Below are 21,124 nucleotides of genomic sequence, written 5' to 3'. Positions count from 1 at the left end.
TCGCAGTGCAAAGGTCCTAGTCTAATACTAGGAGCTATGTTCCACTTTCAGTAACCACAAAAACAGGGCAAGTTCTTTGCCTAAGTGCCAAGCACATACCAAGTTTTATACAAAGCTGGGTACTCAAGGGCAAGTGTAGATGTTTAGAATATTTATCTGTCTTCCAGGACTACTCACAATAGCTATTCAGGTGTGGCTCATGCATAGTAAAGAGTAGCCTGAGGCAGAGCCACAATGGCACCATAGACAGATGCACTATGCCATCCCTCTGCAGCAAAGACCCGAAAAACTAAGTAAAACAGAGACAAGCATCAATCCTGGAACCCTAAGCATCAAATGAAGGGATAAAGAACTAGATCAAACACTGAATGGAAGAAGAAACTGACAGAAAACAGAGAGTGAGGAGAGATACAGGTCCCCTGCCTCCTAACACAGCAGTGTTGCCATCCTGGAACACTGCTAGCAACGACCCCAGACAGAGTACAGGAAGGCAACTTCACAAGCTCCCAACAAGAGACAGAGCACCTGGTGACCAGAGAAACACACTTTCCCACTCCTCACCCTTCTGCCCTGTACGCCACATCCATCCCTTCCTGACAGGCCATGCCATGCTGCTTGGCTAGAGAGCCACTGGCCTGCTGCCACTCTGGGTCTGCCCCACCATTTTTTTCCCCTTTCTTTCTTTTTTTCTCCCTCCCACCTATCCCTGTATGCCACCTCCTACACTTTCCCACTGGGCCAAGCTGTGCCACCTCGGCTAAAAAGCTACAGGCCTGCCTTCATCCTGGGTCCACCCCACCTCCACCCACTGGCTCCCACCATAACATTTTTTAATTTATTTTTCTTTTTTTCCCCTTCTTCTTTTTCTTTCTCCCTTCTACATAGCCCTGTACACCACCACTACACCTTCCCACTGGGCCATGCCATGCTGCCTCAGCTAGAGAGCTACTGGCCTGCTGCCACCCCAGGTCCACCCTGCCCCCACCTGCTGGCTCCTGCCATGCTGCCATTTTTTTCCTCTTTCCTTCCCCCTCCTACCTAGCCCCATAACCACCTCCCCTCTCTTCCCACTGGACCTTGGGTCCACCCTGCCCCCACTTGCCGGACCTCGCCACACAGACAGTTTTTTTTTATTTCTAACTTTTTCTCTTTCTTCCTTTTCTTTCTCCCTCCCACCTAGCCCTATATGCCACCTTCACCTTTCCTGACAGACCCTGCCATGCCACTGTGGCTAGAGAGCCACCAGTGCACCGGAATGCTTCTGCCCCAGGTCCACCTCACTCCCACCCATAGCCCTCACCATGCTGCCATTTTTTTTGGTTTTTCTTTCTTTCTTTTCTTTATCCCTCCCACTTACTCCAGTATGTCACCTCCCCTCCATTCCCACAGGCCCCCAAATCTTCCCCACCCCCACTGGACTGCCCTGACCACATCGCCATTTTTTTCCCCTTTTCTTTTTTTTCTCTTCTCTTTCTTCCTTTTCTTTCTCCCTCGTACCTAGCCATGTACATCACCTACCCCCCCCGCTGTCTCCCACTGTGCTGTCACAGCTAGAGTAGTCATTGACCCACTGCCACCCCAGTTCCGCCACATGCCCTCCCTTGTTCCACCCCACCCTCACTAACTGACCCCACTGCACCACCATTTTTTTTTCCTCTTTTTTCCTTTCTTTTCTTTCTCCTTCCAACTAGCCCCGAAGGCCACCTCCCCCCGTTCCCAAAAGCCCCTGCCATGCCACTGAGGATAGAGTGAGATAGGCCTACTGGCCCACTGTTGCCTTGGATCGGCCCTGCCCCCACCTAGCGGCCCCCACTATGCTGCTACTTATTTTATTTTATTTCCATTCTACTTCCCACCTAGCCCTGTATGCCACCTCTCCCCCATTCCTGCTGGTCGCCAGATCCGCCCTGCCCCCCACCTGCTGGCTACCTTTTTTTCTTCCTCTCTCTTTTCTTTCTCCCCCACACCTAGTCCTGTACACTATGCCCCTTGCCACTAGCCCCCACCATACCACTGCAGCTAGAGTATCCCCAGCTCACAGGCCTGCTGCAGCACTGGGCCCACACCGCTTCACCCCTTCTACCACTAGACCAGCTGCTTAACAGTGGGAAGTGAGCCTGCACCATTCCCTTTCCAACACCCTGCCTATCTGGCAAGGGCTGCAAATGGTCGCATACCACTGGACCAACATCAAGGGGCAGACAGTGCCCATCCAGTCTGTCCTCAGCCACCTTGCCAAGCCAGTGGACAGTGAAGCAGGCTTGCACTGCCTTCTGCTGCCCTGCCCTCCCAGAAGTTGGTGAGAGCTATCATGCCCACAGATGAGCAAGCAGCAGAGCACCCCTGTCCTGCCTGCCCTGACATATCAAAACAAAACAAAAAAACGGGACAATAAAAACGAACATACAATCAATAAAGAAAATAATACCTTTATGTCTTGGAGACAGCAGACAATATCAAAACATATAAAAAAGCAGGACAGGGTGGCTCTAGCAAGTAACTAAAATAAAGGATTAGATGACCTCTGGTAGAAGAAAAGGCAGTGGAGCTACCTGATATGGAATTCAAAAAACTAATATTTTAGGCTCTCCAAGAGATTAGGAAAGCGATCAAGCAAACTACAGACACAACCAAGGAAAAAGTAGACAAAATCAAGGAAAATGCAGACAAAGAAATAGAAGAATTAAAAAAAATACAGGAACAAAACATCAAAATAAATAAACAATTAGAAATCTTACAAGAAGAGGAACTAGAAATAAAATAGATAAACAACAAAATTGCAGAAATGGACAATTCAATAAAAGGTTTTAGGACCAAATTTGAAATAATTGAAAACAGAATCAGTGCGATCAAAGACAAATCCATGGATGCCACATAGTTTGAGGAAAAATCAGAGAAAATAATAAAGAAAAAGAAAATCTAAGAATTATGTGGGTCACAATCAAGAGCAAAAATTTGCATGTGATTGTTATTCCAGAACGGGCAGAAAATGGAAAATGCAGAGAAGATTGTTAAAGATTTGCTGGCATAAAACTTCCCAAATATCGTGAAAGACAAAAAGCTGACCATCCAAGAAGCTCAATAAACCCCATACAGGATAGAACCCAAAAGAAAGTTACGAGGACATATCATAACCATACTTGCTAAAACCAAAGACAAAACAAAGAATCCTGAGAGCAGCTCAGGAAAAATGATAAGCCACTTCCAAAGGGGAAACGATAAGACTAAGCTCTGACTACTAGGTATAAACTATGCAGGCAAGAAGCAACAGGAATAACATACATAAAACCTTGACAGAAAATTTTAAAAAGCCAACCAAGAATGATATATCCTGCAAAACTGTCTGTCAAATATGATAGCAAAATTAGGACATTCTGAGATAAACAGAAATTAAGGGAATTCATAAAAACCAAACCAAAAACTTACAAGACATATTAAAGGAAGTCCTTCAGTTAAAGAACCAACAAATCAAACAACAGACACAGGAAAACATCAGCTAGATAACAACCTAAGCCAGATAAGAACTTTCAATTAAAAAACAAAGCTAAAAGACTTAAAACAGGGAAACAGAGAACTCAATCTATGAATGATGACAATGTCAAAACAATAAAAGGAAGAATAAGCAGTGTAGGTATAGAACTTTCAAATGGAGAGGAAGTCAAAGGGATATCAAGTAATAAAAGACTGGCCCAAACTTAGGAAGGGTAAATTTCAAGATGACCACAATAAAGTTAACAAACCTATTCTTCAGAATAAAAAAGAAGAAAAACATACCAAAAGACTCAGTAAACACAAAATTCATAATAACAAAAGAAAAAATCCACAAACAAAATGAACTCAGCATAGGAAAGTAAGAGGAGCTACAAAAATGTCAGCACCACAAAAATATGACAGCAATAAACTCATACATACCAATAATCACACTGAATATATGTAAATAGCTTAAATGCACTCTTAAAGACACAGAGAGTGGCAGAATGGATTAAAAAACACAACCCATCAATATGCTGTCTACAAGAAACACACCTTAGACACAAAGACATATTAAAAATCAAAAGATGGAAAAAATATTTATCAAGAAAACCAAAACCAAACCCATTGCCATTGAGTTAATTCCAACTCATATCAAGCAAAAAGTAACCAAAAAAGGGTGGGAGTGGAAATGCTAATCTCAGATAAAATAGACTTTAAGGCAAAATCAACCATAAAAGACAAGGAAGAACATTATATAATGATGAAAGGAGCAATCCACAAAGAAGACATAACCTTAACAAATATCTATGTACCCAACGACAGGACTCCAAAATATATAAAACACACTAACATCACTGAAAATAGAAATTGACAGTTCCACAATAACAGTAGGATACTTGAACACACTACTCTCAGTAAAGGACAGAACCTCTAGAAAGAAACTCAACAAAGACACAGAAGATCTAAAGGCCACAATCAACCAACTTGACCTCACAGACATATATAGAACATTTCACCCTACAGCATCAAAGTATACATTCTTTTCCAGTGTACATGGAACATTCTCCAGAATAGACCACATTTCAGGCCACAGAGCAACTGCAGTAAAATCCCAAAACTCAATACAAAGCATTCTCTCGGATCACAACGCCATGAAAGAAGAAATCAATTAAGGGAAGACTAAGTAAAAAATCAAATACATTGAAACTGAATAACACTTGCTTAAAAACAACAGGGTAATAGAAGAAATCAAAGATGGAATAAAAAAATTCTTAGAATCAACTGAGAATGAAAACACATCATACCAAAACCTTTGGAACACAACAAAGGCAGTGCTCAGAGATCAATTTATAGCAATAAACACAGGCATCAAAAAAGAACAATTGGCCAAAATCAAAACACTAGCCCTACAACTTGAATAAGTAGAAAGAGAACAGCAAAAGAAGCCTGCAGGCACCAGAAGAAAGGAAATAATAAACATTAGAGTAGAAATAAGAGAAATAGAGAACAGAATAACAATAGAAAGTATCAACAAGACTAAAAGTTGGTTATTTGGAAAGATCAACAAACCAATGGCTGAAATGACAAAAGAAAAATAGGAGAGGAAGCAAATAAACCACATAAGAAATGAGACGGGGGACATTACAGCTGACCCAACTGAAATAAAAAGGATCATAAGAGAATATTATGAAAAATTGTATTCCAACAAATTTGAGAACCTAGAGGAAATGGACAAATTTCTAGAAGCACACTAGCTACCTAAACTAACACAAATTGAGACAGAAAATCTGAACACACCCATAACAAGAGAAGAGATTAAAGAGGTAATAAAAATCTCTCAACAAAAAAACACCCTGGCCCAGACAGCGTCACTGGCGACTTCTACTGAACATTCAGAGAAGAGCACACACTAGTACTACTCAAGCTTTTATTTCAGAGCATAGAAAAGGAAGGAATACTCCTGAATTCATTCTATGAAGCCAGCATAACCCTGATACCAAAGCCAGGAAAAGACACCACAAAAAAAATTACAGACGAATATCTCTCATGAATATTTACGCAAAAATTTTCAACAAAATTCTAGCCAATAGAATTCAGTATCACATCAAAAAAATAATACACCATGACCAAGTGGGATTCATACCAGGTATACAAGGATGGTTCAACTTTAGAAAATCAATCAACATAATCCACCACATAAGTAAAACAAAAGAAAAGAATCACATGATCGTCTCAATCAACACAGAAAAGGCATTTGGTAAAGTCCAAAACCCATTCCTGATAAAAACTCTGAATAAAATAGGAATAGAAGAGAAATTTCTGAGCATAATAAACGGCATCCATACAAAACCAACAGGCAATATCATTCTCAACAGAGAGAGGCTGAAAGCATTACCCTTGAGAACAGGAACAAGACAAGAATGCACTTTATCACCATCGCTATTTAACATTGTGCTGGAAGTCCTAGCTAGAAGGCAAGAAAAAGAAAGAAAGACATCCAGAATGGAAAGGAAGAAGTAAAACTGTCCCTATTCGTAGATGATATGATCGTATACATACAGAACCCCAAAGATTCCACAAGAAAACTACTGGAACTAATAGATTCAGCAGAAGTAGGATACAAGATCCACATACAAAAATCAGTTGGATTTCTATACAGCATCAAAGAGAACTTCAGAAAGGAAAACAATACCATTGATAATCACCCCTAAAAAGATAAAATACTTACGAATAAATGTAATCAGGGACGTAAAAGACCTATACAAAGAAAACTACGAAACACTATTGCAAGAGACCAAAAGAAATCTACATAAATGGAGAATCATACCCGTTCATGGATAAAAAGTCTCAACATTTTAAAAATGTCACTTCTATTCAAAGTGATCTACAGATATAATGCAATCCTGATCCGAATACCAACAGTATTCTTTACCAGACAGAAAAACTAATCACCAACTTTACATGGAAAGGAAAGAGGCCCTGGGTAAGCAAAGCATTCCTAAGGCAAAGGAACAAAGTAGGAGGCCTCAGAATATCTGATCTCAGAACATACTCTACAGCCTCGGTAGTTAAAACAGCCTGGTACAACAACAGACACGTAGACCAGTGGAACAAAATTGAGCACCCAAACATAAATCCATCCGCCTATGGTTAGCTGATCTTTGACAAAGGCCCAAAGTCCATTAAATGGGGGAACAGACAGTCTTTTTAACAAATGGTGCTGGCAGAACTGAATTTCCACCTGTAAAAAAAATGAAACAAGACCCATACCTTACACCATACACAAAAACTAACTCAAAATGGATCAAAGGTATAAATGTAAAACCTAAAATGATAAAGATCATGGAAGAAGAAATAAGGATAACACTAGGGGCCTAACACATGGCATAAAGAGAATACGATCCATAACTAACAATGCACAAATGCCAGAAGATAAACTAGATCACTGGGAGCTCCTAAAAATTAAATACTAAGCTTATCAAAACACTTCACCAAAAGAGTAAAAAGAGAACCTGAAGACTGGGGAAAAAATTTTGGCTATGACATATCCAACAAGGGTCTAATCTCTAAATCTATAGAATACTTCAACACCTCCATAACAGAAAGACAAATCATTCATTTAAAAAATTAGCCAAGGATGTGAACAGACACTTCACTGAAGAAGATACTCAGTGGCTAACAAACGCATGAGGAAATGCTCGTAGTCATTAGCGATTAGAGTAATGCAAATCAAAACCGCAGTGAGATACCATCTCACACTGACATTACTGGCGCTGATCAAAAAAACAGAAAATAACAATTGTTGGAGAGGTTACAGGGAGATTGGAACTCTTATGCACTGCTGGTGGAAATATATAATTGTACAAACACTATGGAAAGCGATTTGACGCCTCCTTAAAAAACTAGACATAGAAATACCATACGATCCAGCAATCTCACTCTTAGGTATATACCTTAAATAAATAAGAGCCGTGATGTGAACAGACATATGCACACCCATGTTCATAGCAGTATTATTCACAATAGCAACAAGATGGAAATAACCTAAGTGTCCATCAACAGAGAAATGAATAAACAAATTATAGTACATACACACAATGGGATACAATAAAGAACAGTGATGAATAGGAGAAACATCTCATAATATGGATGAATCTGGAGGGCATTATGCTGAGTGAAATAAGTCAATCACAAAAGGACAAATGTATGAGACCGCTATTATAAAAACCCAAGAAAAAGTTTACACACAGAAGGAAAACAACCTTTGATGATTATGTGGAAGGAGAGGAGAGGGGAGCTGAAATCACTAACCAAGTAGTAGACAAGTTTTAACTTTGGTGAAGGGAAATACAACACACTGTATAGGGGAAGTCAGCACAACTTGACCAAGGCAAAGTCATAGAAGCTTCCTAGACACATCCAAACACCTTGAGGGACCGAGTTACTGGGGCTGAGTGCTGAGCAACACAGTTTCGGGGGACATGTAGGTCAATTGGCATAATATAGTACATAAAGAAAATATTTGACATCCTGCTTTGGTAAGTAACATCTGGGGCCTTAAAAGCTTGGGAGAGGCCATCTAAAATACATCTATTGGTCCCATCACATTTGGAGCAAAGGAGAATGAAGAAAACCAAAGACACAAGGAATATATTAGTCCGAAGGACTAATGGACCACATGAACCACAGCCTCCACCAGCCTTAGCCCAGAAGAACTAGATGGTGCATGGCTACCACAGCCGCTCTGACAGGGATCACAATAGATGGTTCCGACTGGAGACAGAGAAAAATGTAGAACAAAATTCAAATTCATGTAAAAAGACCAGACTTACTTGTCTGTCAGAGACTGGAGGAACCTGGAGACTATGGCCCCTGGGCACCCTGCTGACTCAGAACTGAAGCCACTTCTGAAGTCCACCTTTCAGCCAAAGATTAGGCCTATAAAACAAACAATAACACACGTGAGGAAAGTCCTTCTTAGGTCAATCAAGTATACGAGACCAAAGGGCAACACCTGCCTAAAGTAAAGACGAGAAGGCAGGAAGGGACCGCAAAACTGGATGAATGGACAGGGAGAACCTGGGGTGGAAAGGGAAATGGGAGAGTGCTGTCACATTGTGGGGATTATAACCAATGTCAGAAAACAATTTGCATGTAAGTTTTTGAATGAAAAACTAATTTGCACTGTAAACTTTAACGTAAAACACAAGAACACTTAAAAACAAACAAACTTTATTGCTAAGAAATGCTTAAAAAGAAAAAAGAGTAGCCTGACATCAGCCCTTTAACATTTCTTTCTGCATCTTACTGATGTCTGAATAAGAACAGATGCCAGGCTTTATTTACCCAAGGGTTGGATGCAGGAAAACAATATGCCTTCCAGATGTGTAGGTCAGTGTCTTCCAAGCAAGGTACAAGGATCAGTATTCTTACTGAGAAAGCTTGTTCCACGGAATATTTAAAACCAGTAGTCATTGAGCTGATTTCAACTCATGGCCACCCCTTGTGTGGTAGAGTAGAACTGAGTTCCCCTGGGTTTTCAATGGCTGATTTTTCAGAAGTAGATTCTAGCCCTTTCTCCTGAGGCACTTTGGGTAGACTCAAATCTCCAGCCTTTTAGTTAGCAGCCAGGCGAGTTAACTGTTTGCACCACCCAGGGACTCTGTGCAATATTTAGCAGCTTCTAATTCTCAGAACCATTTCTTCTGCCAGCATTTAAGGTTAAGATATTTTCCTCTCAGATATTCACCTGTTATTGACACAGGCATGAGCATCAGCATCTTACTTTTGGATGGGGTCCCACTCTTCTACTTTCTATGTATGTAGAAAGCTCATTTGTTTAACAAAGACTCAGATTTGTGTGTTATGTTTGTATGTTTGGAAGTGTATTTTATATGTATATGCTATCATTAGCCAGGTACATCAGTCTTCAGTTATTTATGGTCAGATTCTGGGACTTTTTGCTACTACCTAGTTATACCCAATAGTCAAGAAAAACAGAGTTAATGTTCCTGCCTCTATAATACATTGTAAATGATTTCTAAAAATGGACAACATTCATAATCCCTTAAAATGTCAATGATCCACTTAGTTCAAATTTACTACGTTTCCTACTATGATTTTTGTTATTGCCCTACATATCTACAGTAATGCAATTTATAAAAAGCCCATAATCTCATCCTTTTGATGTTAGATGATTGTTTGGTAAGTTAATGGTTTCAGGGAAATACTGAAACCCTGAGTTCATAATCGCTGATCTTTTCTTATATGCACAGTTAACTGTGTCAGACAACCAGCCCACTGGAGCAAACACACAAACAAACCTTACCCTTCCGGGACAAATTTTTGTACTCCTGCACAATATCCCTGAGAACCAAAAGGACCAGATTACTTCTTAAAACCACAATAACTGGTCTTTGAGCTGTCTTTGAAATTTGCGAAGAAAAGGAGTCCATAAACAACTTCCTTTTCATCACATGGACTAAGAATAGATCAGGTTCATTTTCATTACAAGTTTGCCGTCAAACCTCCTCATTTACAAAGGCAGCCCTGCAATACCTGAAGTAGATGCTTTTCTTTCACAGTGTCCTGGAAAGTCCTAGTTTTCAATAAAAAAGTACAATGAAATGCTGACAGGTCTTGAAAGATTGCTTTTTTACTTTTATTGTGGTAAATATGTACGTAACAAAACGTTTACCATTTCATTGTTCTTTACGTGTACAATTCAGTGACATTCATTATGTCTATCGTGTTGTCCAACCATCCTCATCATGCTACTAAATTCTCCTATCACTAAGTATCCCCTAAGTAATGAGTCCTCTTTTTCCCCCTCCCTCCTACCTGCTCTGATAACCACTAATAAACTTTGGTCTCTGTAAACTTGCCTAGCCTAGATATTTCATTTAAAGTGGATCATGTGGTATTTGTCCTTTTGTGTGCTTGTGTGTGTGTGTGTCTGTGTTCTTAAGATAGCCTGACTTTTTAAATTTCTGTATTGTTAAAAAAAAAAAAGAGAGTTTTTTATGCCACATCTGTTCACTATTAACTATGCTAGTGAAGTTGAAGTTTGCTAGGATGCTTTCAGAAAGAAACCCTTGCTATATGAAGATGGGTCATTTTTTGTCGCAGTGCTGGATAGCCCAGAAGACCTAGAAAAGAAACGAATCTGCCGCATCATCACCCGTGACTTCCCACAGTACTTTGCAGTGGTGTCTCGCATCAAACAGGACAGCAACCTGATTGGCCCAGAAGGAGGTGTGCTGAGTAGCACAGTGGTACCCCAGGTGCAGGCTGTCTTCCCAGAGGGGGCACTAACCAAGCGGATCCGTGTAGGCTTACAGGTATGCAAGTGTTGGAAGCAAATTATCATAACATGGATTTTATTCCAGTAATTGATATTCATCTTTTCAAGTGGACAATAAATGGTTGCAGGATCAAATTTTTCATGGCTGAGCAAAAACTGCCATTGGAGATCATAGTTCTCATAAAGTTTTATACGAGTGTTTAGTAACAGTACTAAACTTATACTTTCCATTTTTGAAATCCACCAAAGTGATTTGTGAGATAAAAAGAAATGCTTTGGGGTAAGAAATTTGACATGACACATAATGATACATAGTTTTATATTTTTCTTTCTTTGAAAAGGCTCAACCTATGCACAGTGAACTGGTTAAGAAGATCCTAGGCAACAAAGCTACTTTCAGTCCTATAGTCACTTTGGAACCTAGAAGAAGAAAATTCCACAAGCCAATTACCATGACCATTCCTGTCCCCAAAGCTGCAAGTGATGTCATGTTGAATGGTTTTGGGGGCGATGCACCAACTTTAAGATTACTATGCAGTATAACAGGTGAGTCGCATATAACTATGTTAGTTGAAAGTTCTGAAAGAAGAAACTTAAATCGTTGTAAATATTAAACTATGTCTGTCCTAAGATGCCTACAGAGATATGCATTAATTCAGGAATTTATGAACTCTAATTAACTAGAGAAGTGCAAGATGAAAGGAAAGGAACTAATATTTACTAAATAGAGTCTGTATGCCAAACGTTAGCACTTTATATGCACTGTCTTTTAAATTTTCATAATAAGCCTGTAAGGAAATTTAACCCAATTTTACTGTTAAGGAACCAAAGTTTAAAGAAGTCTATAACTTACCCAGGATTAAATGATCAGTATTTGGCAGAGTTGAGATTAAAACCTAAACACATATACCTCCAAGCCCAGACTTCAAGCCTTCATTGAAGAAACTATCTTCTATCTTTTGAAAAAATAGCTTATGGAATAATGATACCCAATAGTTCAAACTTTTCTTTCAAGGATGAGACTATATCTTTATCATTGATCTATTGAATTAACTGTAGAAAAACTAAGTAAAGATGTTTGATAATTAACTAGTTTTTGGTCTTTTTAATTGGTATTTGTAGTAGCTTGCCGGCATGTACCAAACTCTAGAAAGGCATTCCCAGAACATTGGTGGTCTTTGCTCAACACCACCATCGCAAATTGTGGGAGGTAAAAAATACACACACATAACCCTGCACTGTTGTAGGACTACATAATTTGACTGATAATTTCCCAATTTAACAATAACTACATAGTATGGAATTAAGTAAATCTTCATACTGTTGTTGAATGAATCAATAACTACATGGTGTGTAGGGTCTTTTAAAGGAATAATAACCATCCCTAGTTGTTTTGATTTACGTTGGCAGATATGTTCACCCTGTTTTTGTCCTCTCTCTATAATTCTCCCCTCTTATTACTGCATTTTTTTGTATTTATGATACTCATTGAGATTTTATCTCGTAAGTTTAATAATATGACAACATTTTAAAATACATGAACTAAAATGGTGGTGGGGGAAGTCACATGGTTCATTTATGATCTCTTTCCTGTTTGCTCATTTCTGGTTATCACCCAGCATTCCTGGGTGTCCTTCCCATAGTTTTTGCTCCATGGGTGTATAACCTTTTTGTAAGGTACAGCATAACAGCATGGAAGTGAACCAGGTGAAACTATGTACACCCTGTCCTTGTAGATGATCAATGACGATACACTATGGGCTTAGACACAATCGAATCTATTTATTCCAGCCCTATGTCTTGAGATAGGCTTGTACTAAACAACTCCGTAAATTTTTGTAGAACATACTAAACATAGATTTTTTTTTGCTATGTTTTTTGCTATGTTTTATTACATAGTTCTGCTAAGACTATATATTTTAAAGGTTTCCTACATAAGTTTCCTGACCTTTCTTACATAACTAATTTCCTTCTTTAAGAAACTTGAGAGTCAAGATTTTTCTTTATCTCAACATATATTCCTCCTGCAGCACTTTAAAACTCCCCCCCCCCACCTATGTCAATTTAATTTCCCAGTATATATGAAAGACAGATAGTCACCACAAGTCTTATGGTAGTTATTTGAGCACAGAAACCATCCTCTGGCATTCATTTGTTCCTTCAGCCCACAGTATTTATTGAGCTTTTGATATTTTCTAGCATCTCTTTTTTTTTTTTTTTTGCCAGCTTTTAATTGTAAATTGAAGGGAAATACCATTTTATGAAAATAATTATATACAATTTGAAGTTCAAGAATAAAATAATATTGGGATTACTGATTATTCTAACCAAGTATTCAGCTCCTTGGTTGATCTTGGTTTAAAAGATCAAAGGATCTTTTAAAATAATTAACTGTATACAATGCGAAATAATCTTCAGGATTTAGCCATTATAATAATAGCTTCAGAATGTCGGGCAGAGCATAGAAACGCCAAGTAATCTGAAGCAGTTATTCAACTATCCTCCCTTAAATGCAATTCCTTCAGAGGTGGTGTCTGCTGTTTGTTTTCAGTGTGCCATTTATAGCAAGTAGCTTTTAGTCATTTTGGTTTCAATGTGTCATTTTGGGGGATGCGTGGGGATACACTGTTGAGTGCAACTAAAACGCAAAGGCAGTATTTTACAGCGCAGAGTCTGGAGTTTTGCCTACTTTTTTCAACAATCATATTTTTTCAGGTGGAACCACCCCTGCTCAGTGGGAAGATATTACAGGAACTACGCCATTAACATTTGTCAATGAATGTGTTTCCTTTACAACCAATGTGTCTGCCAGGTATGGTTATACAGCACGGAAGAGCCCAATATATTGTTACCCCAAGCCTCCCCCCACAAAAAAAACCCTACCTTTTTTTGTTTTATTTTTTTCTTACGTTCTTTAAAAGTGAATTTTTTTGTTTGATTTTAAGTATGATCTGCATTTGTTTCATATTTTAAACTAGTTTTACCAGCAACTGTAATACTGATGATGTAGTACCAAAGTACAGCCAGTTAGATGAAAATCTTTTAAAGAAAATAAGTGAGTATCTGCTTCGATTTTATGATGCTGGCTCTGGCTTTAGCAGCCACCCACTGATTTTTCCAGTCTCAAAGGTCTTAGGCCTGATGAATTTTCTGCTGTCAACAAAATAGACTGAACTACTTTTTCCAATAGAATGATAACAAAAAACAAGCCTCCCATGAGTTGCTTAAATGCCTTGGAGATTTCAGTGGTTCTTAGGCATCTTAACACATCAGAATAATGGGTAATAATTGAATATTACCCGTTTGTATATTGCACATCTTTAGAAAACTGGAGCTGTGTAGTTTTATTTCAAATGCACACAATAATTAAATTTATCATCTCCTATGTGTATGATTTTTAATCAATTGCTAAGCATTTCACGTTTATTTAATTTGATAACTACAACTTTATGGCTTAAATAGGACAGGAGGCGTTAAGCAAATTTTGCAGATGAGAAGACTGAAGCTCAGAGTAATTAAAGCTTAAATTCCTACTCGGGGTAAAGAAAAGATAAAAAAAATGCATGAGTAGTTAAATAGCAGTGCACAGCAATAGTGTGGTTGCAGACGTTTGTAGTTCAGTCACCCAGAAGGCTCAGCTATTGAGTCTATGGTTTCATGCTTCTGTGTGTTCTGTCAATCATGCATCTACACTCAATGTCAGTAATTGCAACAGACAAGAGGTACTAAAGAAATTCAGAGGAGGGTGTTCACACTGGAGTAGTCAGAGAGAATTTTGGAAAAGAAATGACTCTTGAGAAATATGTAGGAACCCAAAGGGCAAATAAAAGTAAGGAAGAGAGTTACATGAACAGAGAGGCACAGATAGAATGAAGATGTATTTGAGGGACAGCAAGAATGATCCATGTAGTCTAAAATTTAGAAATATTGCTGAAATGTGTATTGACAACACTGTTTATAGAAGGCCTTCTAGAAGAGATAGATCAAGAAGTGAGAAGTTATTATGTTATTGTAATAATAATTCACCTCCCAAGACAATTGAAAAAAAAGGTAAATAAATAAAGTATGATTGAATCAATAGAAAGAAGAAGATAATGTTTATTGAGTATCTGCCATGAACCAGGAACTAGGCACAGAGGGTAGTTTCAGGAACAATAGGGACACGGTCTCTGACCTCACAGAGCTTATACTCTCGTTTGAAAGTAATAATAAAGTGATAATATTGTGAAAGAAGATGTGAGCCTGATCTATGGCTGTGACAATGGAATGGAGAGTGTCATGGATTGAATTATGTCCCCCCCAAAAATGTGTGTATCAATTTGACTGGGCCATGATTCCTGGTATTGTGTGATTTTCCTATATGTTATAAATCATGCCTCTATGATGTTATTGAGGGAGGATGGGCGGCAGTTGTGTTAGTAAAGCAGGACTCAATCTACAAGACTGGATTGTGTCCTGAGTCAATCTCTCTTGAGATATAAAAGAGAGAAGTGAACACAGAGACAGGGGGACCTCATACCACCAAGAAAGCAGTGCCAGGAGCAGAGCATGTCCTTTGGATCTGGGGTCCCTGCTTGGAGAAGCTCCTAGTCCAGGAGAACATTGATGAGAAGGCCAACAGGGAGAGAAAGCCTTCCCCTGGAGCTGATGCCCTGAATTTCGACTTTTAGCCTACTTTACTGTGAGGAAATAAACTTCTCTTTGTTAAAGCCATCCACTTGAGATATTTCTGTTATAGCAGCACTAGATAACTAAGACAGAGAGTTATGGATCTAGTTTTATTAGAAAATTTAGATGTAGATTGAGTAGAATTTTATGAACAAATGGGATATGTGAGAGAGAGGAGTTCTAGCTGATGTTTTAAGCCATTGGAAGGATCATGAAGCTATGTACCTTTCTAAGGAATACATAAACTAGATAAGATTTGGGAGGAAAATGTGTAGTTGGGCAACAGAGAAAGTAGTCTTCATTGTTAAATTGTTGAGTGTGAGTTTCCTATGAACTAACCAATGAGTGTTGTCTATTAAAACTATTGATAGTGGTATACTGAAGTTAGCTCACACATGCTCATGAGAGGTGATTGTATTCATCTTTTCCCAACTTCATGGCAGTGACATCATGTTGGTACTTTGAAATCAGCCACAATGGAAGCATTTATACCATGGAAATTGACAAATGCCACTAAATTATGGCTTCTTTTCTGGAGAATCAATTGTGAAACATTTACCTGCACACCACTGGCTTTATATATCATATAAGAGAGATCATATGTTAGTTATGGATATATCAATCAACAGAATATGTAGGAACAACTGCGGAAATAAAAGAGATTTTTCATAAAAGAACCTTAATCTGAGTAGAGAAGAGGAATCTTCAACACTAACATCTGAAAAGCAAGTGGAAAAAGAGAAGCCAAGATTGAAAATGATCTGAGATAGAGAGGATGAGAATGGGAGAGTGTTGTGGAACAGAAATTTTCAAAATGAGGATTAGTTGTTGTTATTGTTGTTAGTTGCTGTCGACTCAGTTCTGACTCATAGTGACCCCATCTACGTACAACTTAATGAAACACTGCCCAGTTCTGTGCCATCCTCATAGTTGTTGATATGCTTGAGCCCATTATTGCAGCCACCGTACCAATCCATCTTGTTGAGGGTCTTCCTCTTTTTCGTTGACTCTCTATTTTACCAAGCATGATGTCCTTCTCCAGGGACTGATCCCTCCTGATAACATGTCCAAAGTATGTGAGATGAAGTCTTGCTATCCTTGTTTCTAAGGAGCATTCTGGCTGTACTTCTTCCAAGACAGATTTCTTTGTTCTTCTGGTAGTCCATGGTATATTCAGTATTTTTCACTAACACTGTAATTCAAAGGCATCAGTTCTTCGATCTTCCTTATTCATTGTCCAGCTTTCACATGCATATGAGGCAATTGAAAACACCATAGCTTGGGTCAGGCACACCTTAGTTCTTAAGGAGACATCCTTGCTTTTTAATACTTTAAAGAGGTCTTTTGCAGCAGATTTGCCCAGTGCAATGGGTCATTTGATTTCTTGACTGCCGCTTCCATGGGTGTTGATTGTGGATCCAAGTAAAGTGAAATCCTTGACAACTGCAGTCTTTTCTCTATTTATCATGATGTTGCTTATTGGTCCAGTTGTGAGGATGATGATTAGTTAAGCATCCAGTATTGCAGAGACCAAGTAGAAAAAGAACCGCAAAGAGGCCATTTGACTTGGCAAGTGGGACATCATTGGTAAACTCTGGGAGAGTAGCTTCAGTAGAATGCAAGAGACAAATACCAGACTTCAGTGAATTGAGAAATAAATACAAACAAAAAAAAATTGGAAGCAGTGAGTGTTGGATTTTCTTTCAGAAATTTGGTGAAAAAGACATATAGATTGGGAATTGAAGGCAAGAGAAGATGAGAGGTTAGGGAAATTTGAGGAATGTTTAAAGACTATGAGAAATGGCTCAGGAGAAGGAGAGAGATCACTGATGGAGAAAGGTTTCACAGTAAGAGGAGGTGGAATAATCCTTTAGAAGTGTGTAAATAGCACGTTTAAAAATTTTTCATCTGATTGCCTCTACTTCCTCAGTGAAGTTATTACAGCCCGATGTCAGGGTGGAAGCTTGAGGAGTGTTGTAAAGGTTTAGCAGCACTACTGTATTAAATAAAAGGATATCTGAGGAAAAAGTTTCCAAGCAATGTCACAGACTTAGCTGAGGCTTGAAATCATAAATTAGTCATGAAGCCAATAATTTCTAATATGAATTGTATTCAATAATACTTATAAGTTCTGGAGCAGAATCAAATTTTTTTTTTAAAATGACTGGATTGATTCAACCTTGATTACTGGAGTGTTCCTCAGGAAACAATAACAAGATGAGGAAAATCTGGTGGAGTTTGTTGACAAAGTTTCAGGAAATGAAATGAAGAATAGGAGGGGAAGTCAAGGAAAATAGAGACTCATAAAATGGAGTACTTATAATGTCTGATACTGAGCTTACATTCCTAAAGGACTCTGAATCACTGAAGATATATTTAAGAATATTAAATACTCATAATTTTCCAAGAAAGAAGACTATAAATACAATATTTAATAGTTGATCTTAAAAACCTGATAGTCTTTCTCTAGTCCCCTCACTCCTTTATTTCTTTCCTTCTAGCCACCTATTTTTCCTCCCTTCCCTGTCTTTCTTTTTTTTCCTTTTTATTACCTCTCTCTCTCCCTTCCCCCATTTTTGTTTGTTTGTTTGTTTTTGAGAAGAATTTAATGACTACTCTGACCATGTTTAAGAAACTGATTTTTTTTTTTTTTAACTGGGAATACTTTAAACTTTAGACAAGTGACTTTATTTTATTTTATAGGTTCTGGTTGATAGATTGTCGACAGATCCAGGAATCCGTTACCTTTGCATCACAAGTGTATAGAGAGATTATCTGTGTACCTTACATGGCCAAATTTGTAGTATTTGCCAAATCACATGACCCCATTGAAGCCAGGTTGAGATGTTTCTGCATGACTGATGATAAAGTGGATAAGACCCTTGAACAGCAAGAAAACTTTGCTGAGGTGGCCAGAAGCAGGGATGTGGAGGTACTGTATTTTCAAAACAAAACAAATTCATGCTCACATATTGTTTATACCTTTATTATTAACTGGTTATATTTAAAAGTATAGTTTAATAAATAGAGCTATTAAAAAAAAGACTTGTCCACATCTTGATCAGTTAGAAGGTCAAGTTCCAAATCAGCCATTTTTAGCCAATTTGAACCGATCTGATAGACATGCTCTCAGTATATGTGAGGAGATAAAATGATTCTTTTAAAGATTATTTTGGGAAAAATTACGAGTTATTGATAAACTCAAAGTATGTAAGTAACTGGAAGTTTAGAATTTTTTAGGTTTTCTTATTTTTTTTAATAGCAAATAAAACAGTCTGGGAAGTATATTCTGTGATTAAATGTGAAAGCATGATATACAGGGCTTTTCTACATTACTTCTTTTTATTTTAAAATTTTCCATGTGTAGGCCTTTGGCGTCAAGTCATCTGACTCATTATGATGTCAAAAATTGTCCAATCGAGAATTTAAATTTAGATTTTAAATATATATTGGTTCTGTGGGGTAACAGCCAAAATAATAATTGTAGAAATGAGACCATTAAATGCCACCATGCATTTGAAGATTCTCATTACTAGTGAGAAGAGAGAATACTGGTAAATGCTTTGTCATACATATGATAAAATATCAGTGTGTAATTGAAGGATTGTCGTATATACATTTTAAAGAATTTTAAAGTTCCTAATAATATTACCATTCCGTATTTGTGTAAATAAGTTATAATTGCAGCTATTATATTCTGTGTTCATCTATTTTCACCCAGGTATTAGAAGGAAAACCCATCTATGTTGATTGTTTTGGCAACCTGGTGCCATTAACCAAGAGTGGCCAACATCATATATTCAGTTTTTTTGCGTTTAAAGAAAACAGACTTCCTCTCTTTGTCAAGGTAATGTATACATGGGATTTTATAATGCTTTTTTTTTAAGCCTTGACTGGCCTATGATTTCTGGAATCTATGAACTAAGGATTGAAATAAAAGTATCTAGTGTGCCATGTAAGAACTAAGTTGGGTGAAATTATTAGTATTGTTGTGATTTACAGTTTCAGTATATTTGAGAATCATATAACACATCTCTTTTGTGGTTGTGAGTACATAATTTTCTTTAATCCTTGTCAGACAAGGAATTTAGTTAGGTTGCTCTTTTTAAACAGTTTCGGTAATTCTTGATAATCAATTTGTTTCAGAAAAAACAAAATTCAGCATGCTTGTGTAATTTTTCCAGGAACTCATTTGCAAATCTCTTTTTATTAAGTTTTGCCAAATCTTTACTGAGTATTTCACTTTGCCATTTCCAGTTTTGCCTGATTAAAGATAGATTTTTTACAGATTACCACATAAAACACTAACTGTTGAGGAGTGATGCATCCATTTAACACAGACAGCTGTATAATTAAGCTAATATTTGATATTGTTGATTTGCAAAAGTCATTCTACATGGTAATAAGAAAAAGAAAAAAGGAACGCTTCTGAATCCTTACTCAACATTAACAAATGAATTTTATTTTCCCATTCTTATCTGAGCATTATCTAATTAAAATGAATAGCATATGTCAAATGAATGAAGAATGTCTCTCTTTCTTGTTCAAGGTACGTGATACGACCCAGGAACCTTGCGGACGACTATCATTTATGAAGGAGCCAAAATCCACAAGAGGCCTGGTGCATCAAGCTATTTGCAATTTAAACATCACCCTGCCAGTTTATACAAAGGTATTGTAAAATCGGCTATACTGCAGTTGAGGCAGCATAGGATTTTATTTTCAGGAGCTTCTTAAAAATAAAGCCAAGACACTGAGTACAACCACAAAGAACAATCATTTTTGATTCCCTGTCAAATGTATGACTTTCAACTGAAGGAGAATAGTAGTTCTACCTTTATTTGCATTAAATGCAAATGTCTACAAATATATACTGGACATAGAGAAAATTGGGTTTAAGTTTTAACTTTTTGGACTAAGTTATTAAATTAAAAGAATTGGCTTTCTCTTCATTATTGTTTTTATGTGCCCTGCTGAGGGTACACTTATGTAAGCATTTGGCCTGACCCATGTGTTAATAGTCTGTTAGCTTCTACTTCCTACTGATTCACAGGTGGATTATATATTGTTAAATTCTTAGCAGTCTCATGATATTGTATCTTGTTGTTCAAATAGTTACGTGTTCATCTTATAACCTGTAATATTTTAAGAGTATAAACTAAATTTTTCAATGATTTTGACATGATCAGTATACCAAAATGCCCTCATCTTACAAGGAGTAGGTTTCAAACATTGATTTTTGAAAAGGAAAAAATACATCATTAATTCCTGACCCAAAGAATACCTACAGATAATCACTTTCTATCCAAATCTCTCCCCATTGTAGAATTCCTTGAGTACGCTGATCAGAGTGGAAAACTGAATTAAATAAGTGTTTCTATAACTTTCTTTCTAATTATTAATTTTTTTTTTACCAATATCCCTTTTTAATAGAAAGCTCCCCCGTGGTAACCTGTAAGAGGTTGCATCAAGTTGTCAGTGTCTGCACTGGAGGCAGGGGAGGGGGGAGGGGGATGGGTGGTGGCAGGTAGGACCTGGAGGGGAAGTAGGAATATATTTAAAATCCTAAACCTTGATTCCACAAAACAAAAAATGGCCTATACTTCTTGTCAAATTGCATATTTTGCTGAATCCATTTTGCTGGTGGATAGTGATCAATGATATGCAGAAAAGCTTGTA

The 21,124-nt window shown here is 37.6% G+C and overlaps 1 protein-coding gene across 24 annotated transcripts in view; it reads left to right on the top strand.

The window, feature by feature from the left end:
* The window catches only part of ANK2 (ankyrin 2), a 773,539-nt gene that overhangs the window by 712,532 nt on the left and 39,883 nt on the right, over positions 1 to 21,124 (top strand). For 23 of the 24 annotated variants that reach the window (XM_023740207.1, XM_023740209.1, XM_023740206.1 and 20 more), the window contains 6 exons: positions 10,603 to 10,814; positions 11,119 to 11,323; positions 13,493 to 13,589; positions 18,149 to 18,377; positions 19,167 to 19,292; positions 19,995 to 20,117. In XM_023740207.1, coding sequence (XP_023595975.1) covers positions 10,603 to 10,814; positions 11,119 to 11,323; positions 13,493 to 13,589; positions 18,149 to 18,377; positions 19,167 to 19,292; positions 19,995 to 20,117 — 992 coding nt within the window. Of the gene's footprint in view, positions 1 to 10,581; positions 10,815 to 11,118; positions 11,324 to 13,492; positions 13,590 to 18,148; positions 18,378 to 19,166; positions 19,293 to 19,994; positions 20,118 to 21,124 lie in introns of all 24 variants that reach the window. The other variant, XM_023740212.1, reaches the window with a different exon arrangement.

The sequence above is a fragment of the Trichechus manatus genome, unplaced genomic scaffold, assembly GCF_000243295.1.
Source record: "Trichechus manatus latirostris isolate Lorelei unplaced genomic scaffold, TriManLat1.0 scaffold00150, whole genome shotgun sequence".
Classification (NCBI taxonomy): domain Eukaryota; kingdom Metazoa; phylum Chordata; class Mammalia; order Sirenia; family Trichechidae; genus Trichechus; species Trichechus manatus.
This window is presented reverse-complemented; position numbering and strand designations above follow the sequence as displayed.